At 44.3% G+C, this 25,784-nt stretch overlaps 2 protein-coding genes across 2 annotated transcripts in view; one reads left to right on the top strand and one right to left on the bottom strand.

Moving 5' to 3' along the window:
* The first annotated feature begins 204 nt into the window (after window positions 1-204).
* LOC134536351 (glutamate receptor ionotropic, delta-2-like) lies at window positions 205-10,634 on the top strand. The gene is made up of 9 exons (XM_063376104.1): window positions 205-334; window positions 954-1,079; window positions 1,717-1,979; window positions 2,335-2,450; window positions 3,584-3,751; window positions 5,612-5,832; window positions 7,326-7,534; window positions 8,306-8,583; window positions 10,388-10,634. The coding sequence occupies exons 1-9, from the start codon at window positions 205-207 to the stop codon at window positions 10,632-10,634; spliced, it is 1,758 nt and encodes a 585-aa protein (XP_063232174.1).
* Window positions 10,635-12,223: 1,589 nt separating this feature from the next.
* LOC134536194 (synaptotagmin-12) overlaps window positions 12,224-25,784 on the bottom strand; it is a 28,022-nt gene continuing 14,461 nt past the window's right edge. Inside the window, exons 6-9 of the mRNA XM_063375844.1 lie at window positions 25,359-25,568; window positions 21,517-21,648; window positions 19,797-19,916; window positions 12,224-16,948 (exon numbers count right to left, since the gene is read on the bottom strand). Of these exons, the coding sequence (XP_063231914.1) occupies window positions 16,778-16,948; window positions 19,797-19,916; window positions 21,517-21,648; window positions 25,359-25,568 (633 nt within the window). The 3' untranslated portion in view covers window positions 12,224-16,777. The remainder of the gene's footprint in view (window positions 16,949-19,796; window positions 19,917-21,516; window positions 21,649-25,358; window positions 25,569-25,784) is intronic.

Here is a 25,784-nt window from a genome sequence, read left to right as displayed (position 1 = left end):
CCCATGCATATTCCTCTACTTCATCGGGCTTACAGTGAAGCCGAAATGTGCGCACAAACTATCGTATCAGATAGCTAAATCATCGTACACGATATACAAAATTTTACTCACATGCCGTACTCAAGTCACAAATATCTCGTACATAGAAACAGAGTTCATCCACTTCGCTATCTCTCTCGGAGAGTTGTGGACTGAGCCACAGACATGGCGGTGGCGAGGCTGCTACTACTGATGGCGCTGCTGGGGCCAGCCTGCTGTGTTCAACCAGACCTGCTGGAGTTCCTGCAGGCTGTCCTGAGGCCTCCCGTGGTGGTCCTGACTTGCTGGAACACTCGTGGGTATCTCCTGCTGGAACCTGCAACCTGGCTGCTCATACCTCCATGCCTAACGTTATAAAAAAAACACGTAATAAAATTTGGTATTGCAAAGTGTTAACTGCTTATAATTCAGTAATACTTTAAATTTTATTATAAAAAGATAATATCTGAGTACAGTTGCCCAAAAGATTCACTGAACCAAAAAAAAAAATCTTTTTTGACGCGAATACGACTTTAAAATTGCTTCCATAGGTGGTGGCAATAAAAAAAAAAAATGATAACAAAATCGGGGTAAGCGAGGACTGTGACGCATCGCGCGCGATGGAGGGGGAAGCCAAGCCATTTTGAGGTCATTTTGCTGCGTTTCGAGATTACCGTTACCTTTGACTCAGAGTAGCTACGGCTTTCGTTTAGGTTTAATCGTCAGCTCTCGTCAAAATCTATCGATTGCACATTTAAAACATTAGTGTAAAATAGTTACAGTGAATAAATAGCGTTACGTACACGTGTTCACGTTCAGCACACACCATTTTTTTTAACGAGTACTGACGCTTGGAATCAATTAAGGAAAGTATCGGTAATTCTGCTACCTGTCACACCAGACAGTTCATTGTTGATCTGTATTTCACTTGATAGGAGAGTCGGTGGAACTGGTGAAGGCTCTGTCCCAGGCTGGGTTGATGACGTCAGTGCAGGACTGTCATGGCCACATCCCAGCTGCAACACCTTTCCAGCCAGTCACCTTCCTGCTGGACCTGCAGAGTGAGCAGGCTGCTGGTGTGATGAGGCAGGTCAGTAACCAACATCGCGCCGTCTTCAGCCACGGAGTGCTGGTGATGTGACCTCTTGTGCTACACAGCCCTCACTGCAGTACAGTAATGGCAAGAAGAGCATGCTTTTTGATACATTGTTGGATTATCTGTGTTGTGTAGTAATCAACTGAGGGATACTCAACTAGATATGTTGGGATGGTTGTGTTCAAAAACTCCCTTCAGAAACATCAAGTGTAAATACTTTAGGGACTATGTGAGATTATTTGCCAATTTTATTTAACTTGACACTGCAATATCAAGTTCATTTCCTGTTGGTAATGAAGTCATATGTTCATGAATGTTGCAGGCTGATGATAAAAACATGTTCTCACCACCTCAACGTTGGCTGATGATAAATGCTCCCTCTGGGAATAACGTACCGAATTTCACTCAAGCAAGAGTAGCAGGTAAGAAGCATAAAATTTTAAAGCTGTGGTGGAAATTTTAAAGTGATCAGAACTTATGATCTCATAATGCAGACTAAATGCAAAAAAGGTTCAATCCAACTATCCTGATGAAACACAGTTCTTGTGTAGGCGTGTGATAGTCTCGTTGTAGCGAAGTGCTGAGGAGCAACCGTGTTGCAGACAGCCCTGCCCAAGAGGGGGCCGGCGCCCGGGACACGTCTCTGCCCATGTTCTCCTCCATGAAGGTGTTCGTGGACAGCCAGGTGACGCTGGTGCACAGGAGGGGGCAGGGCAGCTTCTCGCTGACGGAGGTGTACAGGATGGGGCCCGACCAGGCAGCTGTGTTCACAGCCACGGGACAGTGGCAGAGGGGGTCGGGCCTGCTGGGCTGGCCCGCCAGGCGCACCAACCTGCACAGGACCACACTCAGGGCGGCCATGGTGGTGCGTTCTTCGGAAGTTTCACTCGGGCCTTGACAAATATGTGAACCCACTGTATTCCTCCGCCCGATAGTGTTATCAAATAAGCCGCAACTAAGATCTAACATAATGTTTTGGTTTTGTTGTATGGTTTAGCAGGGACAAATTCAATTGCTAAATCAAATGATGAGAAGATCACGGTTTAATATCTGATGCAGTCTGTCTAAGGGTAACATTATACCACTGATGATATAGGTAGTGTTATTTAAGTTGTTTTTTTAATACAGTTCTGCGACATCATATATAATTAGAGCATTTGATGCATACAGTCGCAAAACATTTACAATGGAATACATTGCGTAGTAATTTTGTTTTTCAGGTGACTTTTAACGACACGCTGAACCACCTGATGGATTTGCACGACAAACATATCGACACTATCACGAAGCTGAACTACATTCTACTGCTCCATGTTGTTGATATAATGAATGCAAGGTGAGCCATTTCGCTTACAGGTGTTGCGCAGCTCGAGGTATAGAAGAAATAAGGAATATTTATTAAATACTTTTGTGCTCGTCTTGTTAAAATGGTGAATACTTATTTTTGTAAGCAACACGACGCGAAATTTGAGTGTCAAACCTGACTCACTTATCTATTAGTCATCACCAAATAAACATGAATCCAAAAATACGACCTTTTTTTTTATTTAAGTATATATTTTAAGTACATGTATTATCTTATGTGAAAGTTAAAGTCATTGTTTCAAAAATTCATTAAAATTGAATTAGGTGGACAGCGATCAGACACCGTTACCTTACATTTTCCTAGCAATGATAATCATGATATATGTTTGAATAAAATCATTGCACATGTACAATTAAAAAAAAAATCATATTTAAATTATGTTTAAACCTATTCCCCATTAAAAGTAATCAAGAAATAAAATTTAAATTTTTTGTTGTTTTGTAACAGAGAACTAAATATACCGTTACGACCTATGTAATGTGAGGAGAACTGGGTTCGTAAGTGACAGCCCAATCAAGTTTCATTACAGTTTAATTGATTACTAATATTTACATTAATAATAAATAATTGTTCTAAAAAGGCCTCACTCGCACTTGCAAATGTTTATTCCCAAGTCACTTAGTGTACGTCAAGTTTCGCAGTTCGCACTCCGCTCCATGCCACAAAAAATTCTCTGAATTTATGTTAAGAATTAATTTTTTTATTATTTTAGCACGTAACATAAAACATACTCACAAACAGGGGCGTAGCCAGGGGGGGGGGAGTTTAAGGGTTCAACCCCCCCCCCCTTAGCCCAAATCTTTAATTAATTTCTTATTCATCACTCAAACAAATTTCATATTAAAATTAATAAAAATTTTACCATTGCAATATTTAAATTTAAGTACCGAAAACTGCTAAAATAGCACTATTTTACACCTTAAAATCCAAATTTTCCCGGGGCAGGACCCCCGGACCACCAGCTTTAATTCCGGGGGTGGGGGTGGGGGCCATGCTTCTTAGCACCCCCATACACAAATCCTGGCTACGCTACTGCTCACAAACATATGCCCGAGTTCATTACCGCAGTTACCGGTTTTATTAGTTGTGTTCCTCGTGTCCAGCATGGAGCTGAGCATAGTGGACACGTGGGGCTACCCCTCCAACGGCTCGTGGAGCGGCATGGTGGGGAGTCTACAGCGCAAGGAGGCCGACATCGGGGCGACGGCTCTCTTCTTCACCGCCAACCGCCTGCCGGTCATCGACTACATAGCCATGACGACGCCCACGAGGTACCGCCTTCAGCCAGAATCTGAACTCTGCAGGGTGTCTCAAGAAACCCACCAACCTCAATTACAGGCGGAGCCGTCGAGAGAGATTAAGGATCCGGGGGCAACAATGTTTTCGGACCCCCCTCCATGTTACATAATACACGACTCTTCAAACTCCTCACTTTAAAAAAAAATCAATAATACTGCAAACCTTTAAGAGATTTAATGCTATACTTAGTGAATTTTAACAACATTTTTAAGAATTTTTTTTTCTCAATAAAACATAAATTTCTTTCCTCTATACCTTTTTAAAAAAAAATATATGACAATATTTTTAAACTTAACAATTTGCGTAATACTGAACCACTTAAAATATAAAATAACTCAATAACAAAAAAAAGTCAATAATAATTTCGCACTTTCATATCAGCGAAAGTTTCAATACTAGAATCAAAGTTCAGTGTTCAAGCAAATCTTGATTCAACGCATGATGTTCCTTGATCTGTAGGTCTTTGTTGACCCATTGTTGATCTCAGGCGATTCTCTATTCCGCCAAGCACGCTAAAAGATCATTCTGCTTGAGCAACAGAAACAGGAAGAACGCAGAATACAGGCAGTGCAACACAAACATTTGGAAATAAAATTAGCAACATTGAGATATGTTAATTTGTTGAGAAATTTTAGAAGCTACAGAGTAGAGAAAGTTTAGAAATGTTTGCATTTTGAAACTTGTGAACATTAATGAATTTTAAACAAATAATATGCCTCCTTACTTGGTTTTTCATCTGCGATAGATGCTTTTATTTATGCTTTTGTGCATCTGATTTATGTCGGGATTCCATAATTTCCTGGAAAAATTCAGCACATTGCATAAATAGATAAAATAAAATTGTGGCATGTATAGATGAGCTTTAAATATCGCTCTCATAGTTCTAACTCCTTACAAAATTAGACTCGATGTATGACTCATAACAAAGATGTTTAAAGTGACTCTATTTATAATCTGCATGTTCAGACCGCCGTTTCTTGCGTGAGATTTCGGATATTTGAACTTACATATTAATTAATATTCCAATCAAACTGGTAACACGATTATTCTTCGCCAACTGTATGGCTGTGTTGTGCCTCCTGTAACACGCTAAAACAGAATTAACACGGTATACAAATCAAAGAGCGTGAAATAATCTGAGTTACTGGCTGAAACATATGCTGTACTGCTCATTATCTTGAAATAACACCTCCTTCACACAACCTCCATCTGTCGTGGCCAGCAGATTTTTTCATTGCCTTATAAGGTTTTTAACATTGCGCCGCCAAGCGATAACCAAGTCTCCTCAGCTGAGATGAAACAAAATATCTTATAGCTATAATTCCTTGAAGACAGATTTGCTAGTACAAAGTTACCAGAGCCACGATTGTAAACGTATTCATCATATCGCCTAACTTGTTTCCAGCCCTGCTATCTGGGTCAATCATTCCACATATTAAAAATTCTTGAAATGTAACGGAGCCTCTCTGTTGCCCTAGGCCTCGGGAAATTGTGTCCACCCCGCACTTGAAAAACCGTCAAAACGGCACCATCAATCAGAAATCCTGCTTATAGGCCCTCTTCGAAAAAGATGTGTTACATGCGAAAGTTGCTCAGAACCAAACGAGTTGCAACCTACTGTACTTGAGCACAATTATTTGTTCTGCTTCTTGGCCAATGTTACCATGACAAAAATTGTCACATGTTTACTAACTTTTGATTTGGACATTGCATGAGTGTAATAAAAAATACATAAATTTCGCAAAAAAAATAAATCCCAAAAATCCCAAAAACAAATCAGGTCCCTGTAAGATACAGCATGTTCTTACCAAAAATTGTGCTTATGTTTCCAGGTCAAAGTTCGTGTTCCGGCAGCCTCCGCTGTCATTTGTGACGAACGTGTTTATGCTGCCCTTCAGCCAAGGAGTGTGGCTGTGCTCAGCAGGTCTGGTGGCTGTCTGCACCACAGCCCTATACTGTGCCCTCACACGGGAGTCCAGGCAGGATGCCTCTAGCCGCGCAGTCTCCTGGAGCGATGTCCTGCTCTTGTCACTGGGTGCCGTGTGCCAGCAAGGTGGGTGCACTGCCCTTCAGCCAGGGAGTGTGGCTGTGCTCAGCAGGTCTGGTGGCTGTCTGCACCACTGCCCTGTACTGTGCCCTCACACGGGAGTCCAGGCAGGATGCCTCTAGCCGTGCAGTCTCCTGGAGCGATGTCCTGCTCTTGTCACTGGGTGCCGTGTGCCAGCAAGGTGGGTGCACTGCCCTTCAGCCGGGGGGTGTGGCTGTGCTCAGCAGGTCTGTACTGTACTGCCCTGTACTGTGCCCTCACACGGGAGTCCAGGCAGGATGCCTCTAGCCGCGCAGTCTCCTGGAGCGATGTCCTGCTCTTGTCACTGGGTGCCGTGTGCCAGCAAGGTGGGTGCACTGCCCTTCAGCCGGGGAGTGTGGCTGTGCTCAGCAGGTCTGTACTGTACTGCCCTAACTGTGCCCTCACACGGGAGTCCAGGCAGGATGCCTCTAGCCGCGCAGTCTCCTGGAGCGATGTCCTGCTCTTGTCACTGGGTGCCGTGTGCCAGCAAGGTGGGTGCACTGCCCTTCAGCCGGGGAGTGTGGCTGTGCTCAGCAGGTCTGTACTGTACTGCCCTAACTGTGCCCTCACACGGGAGTCCAGGCAGGATGCCTCTAGCCGCGCAGTCTCCTGGAGCGATGTCCTGCTCTTGTCACTGGGTGCCGTGTGCCAGCAAGGTGGGTGCACTGCCCTTCAGCCGGGGAGTGTGGCTGTGCTCAGCAGGTCTGTACTGTACTGCCCTAACTGTGCCCTCACACGGGAGTCCAGGCAGGATGCCTCTAGCCGCGCAGTCTCCTGGAGCGATGTCCTGCTCTTGTCACTGGGTGCCGTGTGCCAGCAAGGTGGGTGCACTGCCCTTCAGCCGGGGAGTGTGGCTGTGCTCAGCAGGTCTGTACTGTACTGCCCTAACTGTGCCCTCACACGGGAGTCCAGGCAGGATGCCTCTAGCCGCGCAGTCTCATGGACCGATGTCTTGCTCTTGTCACTGGGTGCCGTGTGCCAGCAAGGTGGGTGCACTGCCCTTCAGCCAGAGAGTGTGGCTGTGCTCAGCAGGTCTGTACTGTACTGCCCTGTACTGTGCCCTCACACGGGAGTCCAGGCAGGATGCCTCTAGCCGTGCAGTCTCCTGGAGCGATGTCCTGCTCTTGTCACTGGGTGCCGTGTGCCAGCAAGGTGGGTGCACTGCCCTTCAGCCGGGGAGTGTGGCTGTGCTCAGCAGGTCTGTACTGTACTGCCCTGTACTGTGCCCTCACACGGGAGTCCAGGCAGGATGCCTCTAGCCGCGCAGTCTCCTGGACCGATGTCCTGATCTTGTCACTGGGTGCCGTGTGCCAGCAAGGTGGGTGCACTGCCCTTCAGCCAGGGAGTGTGGCTGTGCTCAGCAGGTCTGTACTGTACTGCCCTGTACTGTGCCCTCACGTGTGTCTGTGGTGTTTGGAACGATCTTTGTTGTAAAGTTGCTGGTACATCCAGATGCTGACACACACACACGCTTGCAGGCTCACAGGTGCAGCCACGGGGAACCTCGGGTCGCATCGTCACCATCGTGCTGTTCGTGGCTGTGCTGTTCCTGTACACGTCGTACTCGGGCTGCATCGTGGCCCTGCTGCAGTCCTCCACGGACTCCATCAGAACCCTGCAGGACCTGCTCAACAGCCGGCTGGAGCTGGGCGCCCACGACATCGTCTACAACAGGTACTACTTCGAGGTGAGTGGGCACGAGCTCTCAGCTATTACTATTTCAGTTTCACCCCTCTCTTTCCCAAGCGTTGAAACTAGTAAAAGCGAAGAGACCTAGAGTTCTTCTTGATCCACTATTTATCCCGATACATAGCCTTCTTTAAGGACTGTGATTCCGAGCCTCTTGTGGTATTGAGGTGGATAACTCTTCCTCGTGGAATGGAAGGCTGAAGAGTGATAGGCGCGTAGAAATGTACATGCTTTGGGAAAAATATTCTGATGTTACATTAGCTTTGATAAAAAACAGAAATTTACAAGTACAAATTTTCATTTTAATTGTTAAAACAAATGCCGAATGCTGATAAAAGCAGTGCTTTCCATTGAGTCCTTTACATTAGCAACTTGAAGTGACACTCGTTATTATCACATTCCCTAGAAGTAGTCAAGCTGGTAATAATATGGCTGAAGTTTTTTTTAGAAATGTAAGTATGATTTATGTTTATGCTCCCAATACTTCGCTTTTCGGTATCCCAAGATCGGAGTTTGTGTGCATTAGCCAAACCTATAATGTTAAGTTTACTGCTTAGCGGAAACCTTCAGAAATAAGCATCAAAATACTACTCAAAACCCATGCCTAATATTACTGATTTTAGTAATTTGTAAACCTGAGCTTAGAGTCCTCGTAATTCACATGCTTGTGAATTTTTCAAATCTAAGTACCTGTGAGAGCTGAGAAGCCAGGTAGCCTCGTCGCCTGGATGTCAAAATGGCCGAGACAGTCGGAAGTGACCATGTGCAGGCAGCCTCGGACCCGGTGCGCCAGGGCCTGTACCAGAAAGTGAAGTCTTCTGGGGCCAAGAAGCCCAACTTCCTGGACCTGGAGGCCGGGGTGGACAGAGTTCGGCGCGGGTTGTTCGCGTTCCACATGGAGGAGAGCAGCGGCTACAAGGTGGTCCTGGACACGTACACCGAGGAGGAGAAGTGTGGGCTGCAGGGCATCGGCGGCTACATCCAGGTCAGCGACCCCTGGGTGGCGGTGCAGAAGGACTCGCCCTACAAGGAGCTGCTGAAGAGAGGGTAGGTGGCCATACCTCCGGCAACCCACTTCACTCTGCTAGGAGCTCTTCTCATGATTTCCTCTGCTAACTTCAGTGGTTAACACAAGTAATGTGGTGGGACAAAATAAATTAATTTTTAGAGTTCTAATATGGCTCGAAAGTTGAGTTCAACGATACAACAAATCATCCGTTTGATCTTCGGTTCGCGCAAAGAGCCTAAGTTTGAAAAATAGACCAAAATCACTCAATTTGAACTTCCCGCTTAAAATCTACAGGTAGATATTATTGGATTTAAATAGTAACTAAGTACTTTATTTAAGTTGCCTGATGAGCTATATATTAATGCATTACATTTTGAGTTCACTATATAAAACAAAAATGTTAGAAATTTCGAGAAAAATCGGAATTTTGCCATTTTAAAAACAGATGCACGGTGGTATTTAAAATTATAAAAAGCCATCTTTTCAACAATAATTAAATTTGAATGAATTTGTACACTTATATCTCATGAGTACGTCATTTTGCAGCTCTTTGCCCATTTCACAATTAGGTTTTATGAAGTTACCTAGAACTCACCACTCACACCCTGCCCATTATGGTTTTTTTTTGTAAGGACTGTATCTTAAAGTTAGATTTTTGATCAGATTCTGGCATTGTGGATCTAGAAAACAAAGTTGCTCAAATGTAGCCGTTTATGTTTTCTTGTCCGCAAACTTTTTCTGCAAAATCTGTGACAAGTTTATCGCACCGTTCAACAGTTTGGGTATGGCATGGAATATTAAAAAAAAAAAAAAAGTATTTCAGAACGGACGAAATAGTCTTTGTTTTCAACCTTTACAGCATTGAAAGGGGTGTCAGCTTACATTTTGTCCAATATATCAGCTCACTGTACTTCGAGGCATCAAAAAATTATTGAGGGAATCGTTACAGTTCTAACAGACTTCACATTCTGATTTTGAGTTATTGCTTGTAGTATCAGCATCATCCTCTGGAAAAATTGGTTAAAAAACCTGCTTGATTGTGATAAATTACCCGTCATAAATTTAGAAGCAATTGAATTAGATGAAATCGATGCAGATAGAACTGACCTTAGCAAAGACAAACTGTACCTTCTGGATATTGTCAGAGCAAACCATTCAGGAAATGATGCTTCAGATCTGGCCGTAAGAGACTCTGGACTTACGGGACTTACGATTATTCATTTCCCAAATAAGTGCTACAAATGATCTCATTATACTAGTTAACTGCACTGTGAAGACATAGGCCTATGCTCCTGTCTAGTTCAACATTAATAACATCTGTGAAATATGGTCCCATACTTTAGGGTTGTTCAAACCAGGAGACATATTCCAGATGATATTAAAATAATTATTGATCCTGTGATAGACAGAAATGCTTTCTTGAGTCCCCAGAGAACATGCTGTTGGCTATGATAGTGGATGAGTGACAATATAGGAAGGTACTAAAAGCAAAAATTCAAAAATGTTAAGTCTGTTAGACATCTCCCAGAAATATGAGTTTAGGTGTCCCCTTCACGTTGCACAATAGTAACTGACCCCCTTTTCGCTAGCTGAAGTACGCACCAACATCTGCTGAGCGGTAGGCGCCATTAAAAACACTAGTTTATTATAGTGAAGACAACGTGCAATGAGCGAATCCGACACATCTGCAAAAAAATTGACTGGAGAAAGTTCCAGAAAGGTACATTGTCCACACCGTCTAGAATTTTTGAAATTGTACTGATATCATTTGTGCTCACCCTGCATGTACATTGCACAGCTAAAACACAAGTGTGTGACTATAGAGGGAAATCGATTGTTCAGGTACCGCAAGGTGCAAGAGCACGGGCTGCAGAACCGCGAGCTGGTCCGACTGTACACGAGGAAGCCCGAGTGCACCGGCCACGCCTCCAGCTTCGTGAGCGTGGGGCTGGTGGACTGGTACCCGGCTCTGCTGGTCCTCCTCGCGGGCGCCGTCGCCTCTCTGCTCGTGCTCTTGATGGAGTCGGCGGTCCACAGGAGGCTGTTACACTCCCGCACTGTCCCTCCAGTGACCATGGCCTGTTACTAGGGCAGCCTCCCTCTCTCCTTGTAGTTGGGCAGATAGTAGCTAGGAGCTACTGCACCTCACAGCCACTGTAGCCTCTCTGCTCGTGCTCTTGATGGAGTCGGCGGTCCACAGGAGGCTGTCACACTCCCGCGCTGTCCCTCCAGTGACCATGGCCTGTTACTAGGGCAGCCTCCCTCTCTCCTTGTAGTTGGGCAGATAGTAGCTAGGAGCTACTGCACCTCACAGCCACTGTAGCCTCTCTGCTCGTGCTCTTGATGGAGTCGGCGGTCCACAGGAGGCTGTCACACTCCCGCGCTGTCCCTCCAGTGACCATGGCCTGTTACTAGGGCAGCCTCCCTCTCTCCTTGTAGTTGGGCAGATAGTAGCTAGGAGCTACTGCACCTCACAGCCACTGTCACCTCTCTGCTCGTGCTCTTGATGGAGTCGGCGGTCCACAGGAGGCTGTTACACTCCCACACTGTGTCCCCAGTAACCATGGCCAGTGACTAGGGCAGCCTCCCTCTCTCCTAGAAGTGTATTAAAATCACATTGAATAGCATTAAATATAACAATGAGTGAATGATGTGTTATAGTCCTTTACTTCCTGACCTTTTATTTCCCCTTTAAAAGATTAAAATTCCATTAGGACTCGCCTACCGTAACTACAGCATAAGAGCGATTATTAAAATAAAGGTTGGGAACGGCATAATCAGGTAGAAATCGTTGCCCAAGCAATACATTACGCAAAAATAAAATATTTTTTGACTATTTATTTCAGCGTTAAAATAAGAATTATTAAAGAATTATGAAATAATAAAAAAAAATTCTATGAGCAGGAAGCGAACTCTGACCGGCCGGCTGCTAGGCAAGCCTTACCAATTAGACTAGGCTGGCTTGCCTGGCGCGACGAAATTTTACCAGTCTAAAACGTTCGTATAAAACTTTAACCGCCGTTTTCGCGAAAACTAAAGCGGATTGGACAAAACCCTTTTAGCTTAGTACTCTGGGAGCCTCCCTTCACAACATATGTAAGACCCATTAAAATCCGTTTGTACCATACTTGGTGGTCCCCTTGTCAGGCACATTACCATTAAAAATTGTTATCTGAAGCCTGGATAATATTTCATACATCATATAATCAGTGTAAGTCGACTGAGGCTGTTCACAGCCCTTAGACTGCGGTTGGCGAGGTCTTGCACCCAAGATAGAGACCAGGGTACTGGGTCACGCGGTGGTGCATAAACCTCTGTCTTCATGTGGCATGCTAGGTGACAGTCCTGGTCCTGTGGGACAGACTGCTCCTGTGGGCACAGACTGCTCCCATGGGCACAGACTGCTCCCACGGGCACAGACTGGTCCCACGGGCACAGACTGGTCCCATGGGCACAGACTGCTCCTGTGGGCACAGACGACCTATGGACACAGACTACTCATGTGGGCACATAATGGTTACGTGGGCATAGACTGATGCGTCAGGCACACATTGGTCCCATGGGTGTAGACTGCTTTTGTGGTCCCAAGCTGGTTCCGTGGGCACAGGCTGATGCTGTGGCAAGAATCAGGAGTGGAGAAGGCAGAGAAGGTTTGTTGGTGGAAGACAAACACAGTTATACACTGTGTTATCAGTTTATTGTCATACAGATGTGATGAGTGGCTTGCATACATGATTGTGTTCCACACCGGTTCAGGCATTGGGACTAGGCGTCGAACAGGCAACTGCATATTACGGAACAAGACACTCCAACACGGTCAGGAACCTACAAGCTGTAAGGGACACAATAGCTCGCGGAGCGAATGTTTCATGGCCTCTATGTGCAGGTACACGGGCCCATCGGTTTCCCGGTAGCTCCGCGCCGCTAACAGAGCATGTAAGCAATCAACTGCGTAACTCTGCACACTTGAATAGTTATCGAGCAAGTATCTCATTCAATTAGTTATACGAGCAAAATAAACAATGCAATTCTGCGAACAAAACCTGACACTTCCATAACCACCTTTAGCAGAGATTGTGAATGCACTGTGGCGACATGTTTAGCTGAACATACCGTGTCCATCTCGTTACATGCAGTTTCCGTTCAACACATATTTAATAAACACTTCTATAAATATTACGATAGGATATCTGAGTCTTATATCAAGCGTACCTTTAAAAGGTGCACTTGATTAACCACATAAAAATCTTTACAGTGTACATACGTTCTTATAACAGTGCCATGGATAATTTATTTTCTACAGCCTGAAACTTATTAACACACGTTTTCTCTGGTTTGGAAGCATATTTCTTTAAAACATAAACCACACTTATGACCAGTTTCTTAACACGTAAATAATATTAATACAATAATAAATACTTTCTCGCACGAGATTGGAACAACAATATGTTTGTTTTTTACACTAGGGATATGTCTTCTTTTTTTTTTTGTTTATGATATATTCAAACCTTTTTCATACATTTTCACAGTTTATACATTTGTCTCACCTTACCGTGACTGAGGGGGGTTTCAACAGTGCCAACATTAGCAACTTATTAGATGCTTGTTTTGTTCTCTCGACTACTCACATACCAGCGAGAAAGGACAGCGACTCTGGGAAAATTCACTAAAAGGAAAATAATTCTTATTGTGCGTTACTCTTGAATGACAAGTGATGTGCTAACGTCCAAACATCTGATTTTAGATTATGTAAATATAAAACTAAAATTTCAAAGGTATATTCTCAGTTTTCAACATAAAAACATTTCAAAAAATATTCTATCTCTTATGATACCTGGCTACTAACAAAAAAAATTTTATAATCATTTAAATGGTATGACGTATTGCAAGTTTCCTACACTACATACTCGTTCATGTGTAGGAAGACCATGTTTTAATTAAAAATCTTCTACTCATTTTACAAAAATAGCCCCTAGTATCAAATTACACTACATATTGTAAATGGCTGCTAACAATTTGTAGATGATGAAGTCATCACGATTTAAGTCCCGATAATGAAGTTACATTGGTAATGTATACTCTATACTGTGTAACGATATATAATTATCACATTTTATATTCATGCTCTTCAAGAAATAATTTCTGCAACTGATAAAACAATAACTTGTATCCTTGCAGATGGACCAGTTTCCAAAGTGTTGCCTGTTTATCTACCAGGGAAATTTCGTGTTAGATCCGCCAGATTTTGTTAAAAAAAAAAAATACAAATCATCAGGCGACCCGATTGTTCACACAAATGTCAGTGCATTAACATAACTGTATATGTAAATAAATATATCCCGTGTAATAATTTAAGGCTTTCGGGCCTGACCATGTAAAACATATGATTTTAAATGTTGCTCTTTTTGAATTTTTAACATGGCAATTCAGCATCATCATGGCAAAACTGACCGCATCCATTCCAGGACACACACATTATGAGGCGTCAGGTGACAAAACGGAACACAGTCTGACAGCGGAGGGTGTCCAAAGCCCATATCACACGATGGATGTTTCCTTGGAACGTTTTCCTTGGCAGCTGGTATGGATGGCTCTCTGGAGGAATTGACAGAGTGCTGGCCGTTTTCATGGAATTTTTGACGTGACGTCTAATAAATCTATGAACGCCGGCTGCACGCACGAAAAAGGATGACTCATTGTCCCGTTACGCTCATTGTCCCGTTACGCTCATTGTACGCTTGCGCCGCATCTACCTTCCACTCGATTGGAACAACCATCGATTTGACTTTTTCGAGGCACATTAAACTTGAAACACTCCCATTCGTTTCCTACTTTTCCTATCATCGTCCTATCCGTAACAGAATAACACAGATTGGAAGAAGTTAAACAGCAAACATGTATAAAAGTTATAGTTAAAATAATCTGTTCGTTAAAGTAATAAACATATTTGAATTAATGAGTGCAAGTAAAACTAAATTTATCAATTAAATTGTAGATTTCATTTCACTCCTTCTTTGTATCCATACAAAATAGTGATAATTCAATAAAAATGATTCAATTTTATTCATAAAAGTATGCAATCATTTCATCGATGTTTTGTTATGACATCACGTTAAACTATCGTCCGTAAACCGACTTTACAGACAACCAATTTTTTTTTGTAATCGGTCGTGTTAGAATTTATATGAAAGGTTTCGTAGAAGGTGGAAATTTTATCCAATTAGAATGAAGTGGTAGTGTGCCTCTAGTGTTTAAAGGGTAATTTATTTTTGGAGGGATTGAAGCTTTCTTGATTATTGATTTGAAACTCGGTGAACATGTGGTCTGTTGAAGCAATTACAGTATTATGCTACAATGATGAGAAACATTCATGTTTTTTTTACAATACAAAAAGTATTAATTATCATAACAAACCCATTCGCACAAGCGAGGCATACACCACTCGCAATTCATCTTGTGATAGTTTCTTCCGTAGAAACATCCATACCTGCTGTCATGCAGTCTTGGCTAGCTTCTAGCAGAGCCTGTATGAAACCACCCATCGTGTGATACAGGCTTAAGAACCAGCGTCTGGTGAGTGACTCTTGAATGGCAGCAGTGTTGCCAGATGCCACACTCACCAGGCAAAGGCTTTATGCACGAAAAAAAAAATTGGTGCTATAAATATTGCAAAATATAATACAGAAAACACAATATATTTTGCTCTCACCTTGTGACACTTCTTTCAAGCAAATGTGATACTATATGAGGTGCAGAAAAACACACAATAGTATTGACACTGACGCACAACAGAATAAACTAGAATGAATGTGCACAAACATGTCCACTGCCAATAAGTAGACAACTGAAAGTTATTAATTGCACTCGATACACACTCGTGTATGTTACAACTTTTTGTACGCAAAATTTCACATGTCTTTTCTTCAATTTTTTTTTATGGAATCGAAAACACCGAGAATAATATCATGGATTGCTCATTTAAAGCGCATTACCGGGGAAAATAAAATTTTAATTTTTTTTTTCCGTGCAACCAAGCCTGAATTGTCTGATGCGGTTCTGACATCGTCGATTAGAACTTGGCCGGCCAGTGACTTGGCCGTCCAGCGACTTGGCCGACCCACGAGGTAGTGCTCTCGGCCGCCGCCAGAGCGCCGCGGGAGCGACTTGGCCGACCCACGAGGTAGTGCTCTCGGCCGCCGCCAGAGCGCCGCGGGAGCGACTTGGCCGACCCACGAGGTAGTGCTCTCGCCCGCCGCCAGAGCGCCGCGGGAGCGACTTGGCCGACCCACGAGGTAGTGCTCTCGGCCGCCGCCAGAGCGCCGCGGGAGCGACTTGGCCGACCCACGAGGTAGTGCTCTCGGCCGCCGCCAGAGCGCCGCGGGAGCGACTTGGCCGACCCACGAGGTAGTGCTCTCGGCCGCCGCCAGAGCGCCGCGGGAGCGACTTGGCCGACCCACGAGGTAGTGCTCTCGCCCGCCGCCAGAGCGCCGCGGGAGCGACTTGGCCGACCCACGAGGTAGTGCTCTCGGCCGCCGCCAGAGCGCCGCGGGAGCGACTTGGCCGACCCACGAGGTAGTGCTCTCGGCCGCCGCCAGAGCGCCGCGGGAGCGACTTGGCCGACCCACGAGGTAGTGCTCTCGGCCGCCGCCAGAGCGCCGCGGGAGCGACTTGGCCGACCCACGAGGTAGTGCTCTCGCCCGCCGCCAGAGCGCCGCGGGAGCGACTTGGCCGACCCACGAGGTAGTGCTCTCGGCCGCCGCCAGAGCGCCGCGGGAGCGACTTGGCCGACCCACGAGGTAGTGCTCTCGGCCGCCGCCAGAGCGCCGCGGGAGCGACTTGGCCGACCCACGAGGTAGTGCTCTCGGCCGCCGCCAGAGCGCCGCGGGAGCGACTTGGCCGACCCACGAGGTAGTGCTCTCGCCCGCCGCCAGAGCGCCGCGGGAGCGACTTGGCCGACCCACGAGGTAGTGCTCTCGGCCGCCGCCAGAGCGCCGCGGGAGCGACTTGGCCGACCCACGAGGTAGTGCTCTCGGCCGCCGCCAGAGCGCCGCGGGAGCGACTTGGCCGACCCACGAGGTAGTGCTCTCGGCCGCCGCCAGAGCGCCGCGGGAGCGACTTGGCCGACCCACGAGGTAGTGCTCCCGGCCGCCGCCAGAGCGCCGCGGGAGCGACTTGGCCGACCCACGAGGTAGTGCTCCCGGCCGCCGCCAGAGCGCCGCGGTGCCGGGCACCTCACTTGCGCAGCGGGTGCCACATGGCGACTGGCTTGCGCAGGGAGGCCAGCATCTGGCTCCAGTGCGACAGCGCCTTGCCCGACGCCTGCAGACCCACGATCACGTGGCCCACGGCGAGGGCGCGGCCCTCCGCAGTCGCCTCCGCCACCGACAGCCGGAGGTGGATGGTCTGCAACACCCGCCTCTATTGCACCCACCACCACGTCAGCACGCACACTCCCACTGAACCGTCTCAAGCAGCGGTTCCCAAACGGTGGGTCGTGACCCATTGGTGGGTCGCGGATGGGTTACATGGGTCGCGACTCAATCCTATAACTATCAGAAACCATCGAATAAACCATCATAAAAGATAAGAAAATTCGAAACAAATCGAATTGTGTGCAAACACATATATATCTATTGTTAAATAAACACCTGTTTTGCTGCAAAGTACTTACATTTTGTCAATAATTTTTTTAATCAGAACACAAATTGTTTATCATCAGTCGGTATCTTTAAAAAACACACACACACACATATGTATATGTGCAATATTTGATGGTAAATTATGTATATACATAAGGAAGGGATACGATACAAAATAAGGTTTTTTATCCCACCATGGACCGATAGACCGTGGAGGTATTCCTATACGGAAAGCTGGGTCGCCAGCAGAAAAAGTTTGGAAACCACTGGTCTAAAGCATTCAAATAAATTAAAAACAAAGTTTTTAGATATTTAATATGCTTTCACAAAACCAAAATTTAGTGAATGAAAATTTGTTATATTCTAAAAATCTGTTTAAAACTAACATGTCGCCCCCCCCCCCCCCCTTTTATGTTTCTACCATTCCCTTTTATAGGCTTTTAAAACAGTGAAATAACTATATCTTTCTTTTATAATATAGAGGATACAACTGCCCCTTTTATCCTTCTAGACCATTAGGTCAAAACACCCTAATCGTGTTTTCGTTCGAGCAAAAAGCTGCGAACAGTAGCTGCTAAACTCGGTGCACTTTTTAATTAGGGATTTAGCAACTTATTTGTCATTTATTTTGCAAGTGCATTATTGGGTATTGTAGTTAGGGTTGTTATGGTGTGCGCAGGGTGGAGGTTGGCGCTGCGGCACTAGCTCGGCGACTGCAGGAGTCGGACACGTCGCTCGGGGCTCGACACTTACGTGACCTCTACAACTTACAGACAGTGTGTTGGTAAATTATCTCAGTTAACAGCTGCATTTAATCGCTTTTACAGAGATTTTTTTATTGGCGTGACAACGTCTAATAAATCGATGAACGTCGGTTATAGGCACGAAAAGTGTCCCGTTACGCAAATTGTCCCGTTACGCACATTGTCCCGTTACGCTGTGTCCCGTTAAGCTCATTGTACGCTTGCGCCGCATCTATCTCTCTTCCACTCGATTATAACAACCATCGATTTTACTTTTTCGAGGCACATTAAACTTGAAACACTCCCATTCGTTTCCTACTTTTTCTGTCATCGTCATATCCTTAGCAGAATAACACAGATTGGAAGAAGTTAAATAGCAAACATGTATAAAAGTTATAGTTAAAATAATCTGTTCGTTGAAGTAATAAACATATTTGAATTAATGAGTGCAAATAAAAGTAAATTTATCAATTAAATTGTAGATTTCATTTCACTCCTTCTCTGTATCCATACAAAATAGTGATAATTCAATAAAAATGATTCAATTTTATTCATAAAAGTATGCAATCATTTCATCAATGTTTTGTTATGACGTTGTCACTTTAAACTATCGTCCGTAAACTACTTTACAGACAACCAATTTTTTTTATGTTCTTCGGCGAGAACTTATCGTGTGGATGGCCATGCCATTTATGAACATTTGTAGTAGGTAGCAGCGCTTCGCCACAGGAGTCTACAGGCAGAACACTCTCGCACTACTCATCATAGATGCCACTCCTGGTGGGTACGCCTCTGCCGCCACAAAATATCGTTGCCATATATACCCAGAAAGCATCTACAGTGTAAAAGCCAGTTGGCACGGAGACTAAGAAAGCATCAACAAAACCACGGCGAAATGCATCAAGAGTAATTATTGCATTTTGTTTCCAAGGTGTGATCTCGAAATCTCACCTAGACAGTGTGACCTACCCCGTGTTTCGAAGGTCAATCCTGCAAAATTTCATCGCAATCGGATGAATGGATTAGGTGCACATACGGTACACAAAACAAGCGACATTCGTATCGGGAATCACGTCAGGTGCACAGGGCGTGTTTGGGTGACAACATCAAACAACTGTCGCACTTGACGACTTTAAGTTTCACTGTGGCCTGTCTGGAGGCCTACGGACAGGCCACTGTGTCCCATGTTGTGTGGAGTGTTCCAGAGCCAGCGGTATGGACTTGTGTCAGTTTACCATCGTGTTGCATTCTGGCGAGTCTGGCTAGAACCCAGCTACATACTCGCAGCATTGTTGACTGAATACTTCTTGAACCTTTCTACTTGTGCTCTGGCCTTTTCTCTCTTCGACACTGACTTTGAAATAAATGGAGAAATTAATAGAAATAATTAGAAAAATAAACATGTATGTCATGTTTTTTTGTAAAGTAGTCATATTCAAACACTTGACAGTGATTATCGAAAAATTAATTATTAAATGTTCCTTTCGACGTGATAACGTCTTATAAATCGATGAACGCCGGCTGCACGCAAAAAAATTGTCACGTTCCACCTGAGCCGAGCGTGCTAGAACCGGCCAACCACCGTGCAAGAAAATCTTCTATAATATCAAACAGGTTAAGGCGGGCTTTTTAACTAATTGTTCGTGATTATATTTAAACAAATTATTTAAATTTAATTTGCAAAAACTGTAAATAATATTTGAAAATTAAAAAGTATGCAATTTTTCATCAATGTTTTATTATGACGTTATCACGTAAAATTATCGCCCGTAAACCGACTTTACAGACAACCCCCCCCCCCCCCTTTTTTTTTAAAAAAAATTTTCTTATAGAGATCCATCTCCACGCTAAATCATTCTGTCTATGTACCTGTAGCGCATGCGCAGGAACACTGAAAATCATGGCCTCATTGAAGATAAGACTCGTCTCTCCTCTTTTCATGGAGGTCTTCTTTTTGTGAACTTTCTTGCCATGCTGCAGTAAGTAAACCTGTAAGAAAACCAGAATTTTTCTTCAGCAATTCGACAGATATAACAGGTTTGTCGTTTGTATATAATAAATACATAATACATTAAGGAAAAATTAATCACTGATTTTAATTAACATTTGTGATTATATCATTATGTTGTTCATTGAATTTATTAGCGTATTCATAAATTCGTGTACATGGTTCGTTAAAATTAAGGAGTTTTTTAGAATCGTTAATTCATCGCCTTCAATGCAATCAAAAGGATTTCCCTTAAGAAAAAAAATACAATGTTAAAAAGTTGATGCATAAAAAATAATTTTACTGTTTAGTTCAATTCTTACAGATTAATCCCACATTCCCCTTCCCCTCATCTCTGTAACAAGGAATTTGCCAATTGAACTGCTCATACATACACAAAGCATTGTTTTATGCCAAATAAAAAACAAATAACATTAAAATATTTATCCATTACTTTCACACTATCGGTCTTTATAAAGGAGTTAAGATTCTTGATGAAATGTAAGGATATCTAAAGCTCTTATTAAACTAAAGCCTTTTTAAGGATATTACAGAAGCATAGGAACCCTAGTAGTCCGGACACCTTGCACATGAATCACGGTGCAGCAGACAGGTAGGGCCTTTGAACATATATACTGTATAGAAGTCGCCAGCCCAGGTTAAAATTTCTAATACGGTTTTGAGGTAGTTGGTTAATTCACCGCCGCAATCGCCACCATCTCTAGGGCATCGACTTGTGGTGGTCCCTAGCGGACAAGTGTCGAACTCTTCAAACACCCCTTCCCCACCCTCCCCTCAAACATGCGTTGTCCTCCACCCACCCTCTACCCCACCTATCATCCCTACAGTTTTGTGAAGCACAAACTCCCGTTGAACGACCTTGAGCTGCAGTGAATGTTGGGTGGGGGGTGCGGGGGAATGACAGCGCCAGCGGACGACAGTGCTGCGCTCTAACGTTATAACAACCTAAGACAGGGGTGCCCACAAGGGGGGGGGGGGTAACGACGCAGACTGCGTCATTAAAATTTCAGGGGGGGGGGGGTGGTTAAAAGACGAGAAAAATGTATATATTATTTACATAATTATAGCTTATAATGTGAAAATACGTTTCTGGTTCTTTGATAATTGAAAGGGATCTTGTAAATCAAATTGGCCACCCCGCACTTTCCTCAACAAAAGCAGTTTGGCATCTGTCGGTTCAGGATGGAAATATTACCTGATATAACAAAAATTATTATTAGAAAATCAGTTTTAATTAATGCAAAATGTGATAAAATATAATACTAAAAAAGTATAATATTATAAAATAATTGAGTAAATCATTGAGAAAATGGCATAAAAAAATTCGGGGGGGGGGGGGCGCATCAATTGGTTAGGGGGGGGGGGTGAGTCATAGTGTTTGGGGGGGGGGGGGGGGGCGGCACCTCTGCCTAAGATGATACAGGGCGTTACGGCAGCGCCCTGCAGCGGTGAAGTTCCCAAGCTGCTCATCAAACGCTTCTGAAAGACGTAGAGTAAATCCTATCCACTCGCGACTTCTATACAGTATATGTACTCAAAGGTAGCGCCGACCCGCGGGCAGCAGAGCGACGGCGGACTGACCTTGACGAAGACCTCGCCGCCGTCGCCCTGGGGCAGCTGCAGGTTCCTGGCCTTGACCACCACCACGGTGAGGCGCTCGGCGGTGGGCAGGTAGCTCAGCGAGAACATGAGCTCCCCGCACTCCGTGCCTCGCTGCGACACACGTGCAGCTCAGCCCTGAGGCCCGGGCGACAACACTCCTCCTCCTCCACTTCGTGATGGCCCCTCCCGAGCCCGACTTGCTTCTTTATAACGTTAACTTTAATACGTGAACCAAACTATTTCATCGAAAGTTTTTTTTTGACCAAATAACGTCTTATAAATAAGGACCGGAAAAATTCGCGGGTTCAATGACCTCTAGGATGAACTTTATAGTTCTACGTACACTCGGTCAAACGTCACCCTCTCATTGGCTGCTGTCTTGTGAAGGTTGTCCCAACGTAGCGGCCTGTGATTCGATACAGCTTCAGTTGAGTGTTTCTCACTGGCCCAGAGTCGTCCAGGTGAGTTGTGAGCCAATAGCAGAGGCAAGCACTGAGGTATAACTATTTGAATTTCAGGCTGTCGTGAAATGAATCCGCGAATTTTTTTCCGGTCTCTACGTTATAAAACGATGAACGCCGGCTGCACGCACGAAAAAAGCATGACTGATTGTCACTTTCCGCCTGAGCCGAGCGTGCAAGAACCGGCCAACCACCGTGCGAGAAACATCTTCTATAATATCAAACAGGTTGAGGCGGACTTTTTAAAAGCAGCAATTTCAAAAATTTTATTTATTTGTCCAATTTCGTCATTTCAAATTAACAATTTATTGACATTGATTTGATTTCAGTTTTTTTATATAACTAATTGTTGGTGATTATATTCAAACAAATTAATTAAATTAAATTTGTAAAAACTGTAAATAATATTTGAAAATTAAAAAGTATGCAATATTTCATCAATGTTTTTTTATGAGGTTATCACGTCAAATTATCGTCCGTAAACCAACTTTACAGACAACACCCCCCCCCCCCCCTTTTTTTTTTGAAACTACTAAATTAAACTACTCAAGGTTCCCAAACGGTGGGTCGCGCCTCGATCCTAAAACTATCAGAAACTATCGAATAAACAACCAGAAAAGATAAGAGAAAAATCAAAACAAATTGAATTGTGTGAAAACACATAGGTATCTACTGTTAATAATAAATAACTGGTTTGCTGCTAACTGCTTATATTTTTCCAACCATTTTCAAATCAGAACACAAATTGTTTATCAATAATCAATCGGTATCTTTAAAAAAAATATATATATATATGCAATATTTCATGGTAAAATATACATACATAAGGAAGGGATACGATATAAATAAGGTTTTTTTACTCCACCATGGACCGATAGCACGTGTAGGTATTCCTATAAGGAAAGGTGGGTCGCCAGCTGAAAAAGGTTGGGAACCACTGAATTAAAGTATTTAAGATCATATATTTATAAACGTTCCGAGCCTATTTCTGACTCATTAAGCTCCTTCTTCACCGAGCCACTAAAAAAACGCACCACTCTGCCACATTCAAATAGCTAGTAGAAACATTTGTTTGTGATGTTCACACAGCGAAATAAATGTCTTTGTTGAGCAATAATGTAACTATTTCTGACACTTGTTTTTTGTTTTGTTTTCTAATTCTCTGAGTATTCCTTTACAGCCATGTAACACATTGCGAGTCCCTCATGCACTTCTAAAATAAGCCTTCCGGTGTGTGGACCTGACTCCGCCATCGCTCGAAGACACAGCTGTACGGCAGGAACTGTGCGCGCAGCCCCTGGCCACTGCTGGCGTGCCACTCGGTGTACGATCACCAGCTGCTTGCAAGCAGTTAGAGGAGTGCAAGCAAGCAGTCGCCAGCTGAACTCGAGCGAGGGGAGGGGCCACCTGACATTACTTGTCATAGGGATTGCTCCCATTTTAACGTGACGTCTAATAAATCGATGAACGCCGGCTGCACTTCACGAAAAAGTGTCCCATTACGCACATTGTCCCGTTACGCTGTGTCCCGTTACGCTCATTGTACGCTTGCGCCGCATCTATCTCTCTTCCACAAGATTGGAACAACAATCGATTTTACTGTTTCGAGGCACATTAAACTTGAAACACGCCCATTCGTGTCCTACTTTCCCTATCATCGTCCTATCCTTAACAGAATAACACAGATTGGAAGAAGTTAAATAGCAAACATGTATAAAAGTTATAGTTTAAATAATCTCTTCGTTAAAGTAATAAACATATTTGAATTAATGAGTGCAAATAAAAGTAAATTTATCAATTAAATTGTAGATTTCATTTCACTCCTTCCTTGTATCCATACAAAATAGTGATAACTCAATAAAAATTATTCAATTTTATTCATAAAAGTATGCAATCATTTCATCAATGTTTTGTTATGACGTTGTCACGTTAAACTATCGTCCGTCAACCGACTTTACAGACAACCAATTTTTTTTTATTTGTTAACCCAGCCCTCTTAGCCGTTATGCCCTTACCGGCCCGGGGGCCCCCACGGGCGTGGATACGGGGATACGCCGTACACGCGAAACAGGAGAGATGTTAGAGATCCAGGTATGTCCAGGGGCTGAGGCTACCCATCCATAGCATAGTCACCGCCTCAGCCCCGTAACTCTGCTCAGCTGACCAGACAGTTGGCTGCCTCCTGATCCCTGAGACGTTATCAGCACTGCTGTCGCCCTTCCAGATCTCCCGCATCACACAAGGGGAAGCCTTCATTTCACAGACGAGAGAGCCACACCCGAAGTTCCCCCAAGTTCATGCTCGCTTTTTTTTTTCGTTGTATCTAATTGTATAAACCGGTGTGGCATTAAATTTTGTGGTCGATTGGAAGATAGGTTAGCTACATTATAAATACTTTAAAACATTGTGGACGGTTGTTTATATTAGGTAAGTATAGCTACATTAGAAATACTGTAATATAATTTTATGGTTGCTTAGCAAATAACTTTTTAATATGTAGCTATCCAGGGCTAGGAAACAATTTAAATAATTTCACAGTATCTTTAATGTAGCTATCCTAACCAAATCAACAGTCCTAAAATGTTTTGAAGTATTTATAATGTAGCTAACCTAACCTAATTGATAGAGACCTGCAAAATTCGCGGATTCATTCGGTGATAGGCTACGATTCAAACACATATAGGTACCTCTTAGATAATTTTGCTATTGGCTTACTGTTCATCTGGACGAATCCCAACCAGTTATAAACCCTCAACCAAAGAAGGAATCGAATCACAGACAAACCAGCTGAGACGACTTACAAGTCGGCAGCCAATGAACTTGCGTTATGTGCCCGAGTGTACAGGGGTATGTGCAGTCCATCCTGAAGGCCATCGAAACCGCGAATTTTGCAGGTCTCTACTAATTGACCATTAGTTATCATTAGAGGCCCGGAAAATCCGTGGGTTCATTTCGTGTTATGCTAAAATTCAAATAATTATACCTTAGTGCTGCTTCTGTCATTGGTTCACTGTTAATCTGGAGGACTGAGGGCCAATTAGAGACCCTCACTCATAGAAGTGTCGAATCACAGGCCACCCAGTCGAGACGACTCACAAGTCAGCAGCCAATGAACAGTTGGCATTTGCCCGAGTGTGCGGAGGATATTGGAGTCTATCCTGGAGGTCATTGAACCCGCGAATTTTCCGGGTCTCTAGTTATCATGAGTTACAATGAACAAAACAAAAAACCCGAAGATGCACGACCGGGCGCTTGGCTCTCTCGTCTGCGAAGAGAAGGCTTCCCTCACGCAGGGACCCGGTGTCTGTCCGGGCCAGTAACTGCGGGGCGGACGTGGACGGGAGGGTGACGGGGGCTCACCTCGGAGGAGTCGGTGAGCGTGAGCCACGTGGTGACGGGCTGGCGCGGCGCCACGTCGCACAGCCGCAGCTCCGCCTCGTCGACCAGCGTGTTGGACAGCTTGTCGCTGGCGTACACGTAGAAGGCGAGCGAGCGCCTGCCGTACTCGGCCGGGTCCACGGCGAACAGGAACTTCTCCTTGTAGCTGGGGCAGTTCGACTTGCGGTACACCTGGCACCACATCATCCGGTGAGCCGAGGTGACTGGCGCCCTTGGCCAGAATTGAAAATGGCGGGCCCCTCTTGGATTAAAAGAGAAAGGGGGTAGGGTTCAGTAACCCCTCCCCCGGCGCCCCTACCAGCCACTGGCGAGCTCCATGTCATACATGTATGTTTTCTTAAATATAATTTATAAATTTTAAATTTTTTTTCATTAAAATCGGATAAT

Source organism: Bacillus rossius, chromosome 10 (assembly GCF_032445375.1).
Source record: "Bacillus rossius redtenbacheri isolate Brsri chromosome 10, Brsri_v3, whole genome shotgun sequence".
Lineage (NCBI taxonomy): Eukaryota > Metazoa > Arthropoda > Insecta > Phasmatodea > Bacillidae > Bacillus > Bacillus rossius.
The sequence above is the reverse complement of the archived record's forward strand: the minus strand, read 5'-3'. Positions and strand labels throughout refer to the sequence as shown.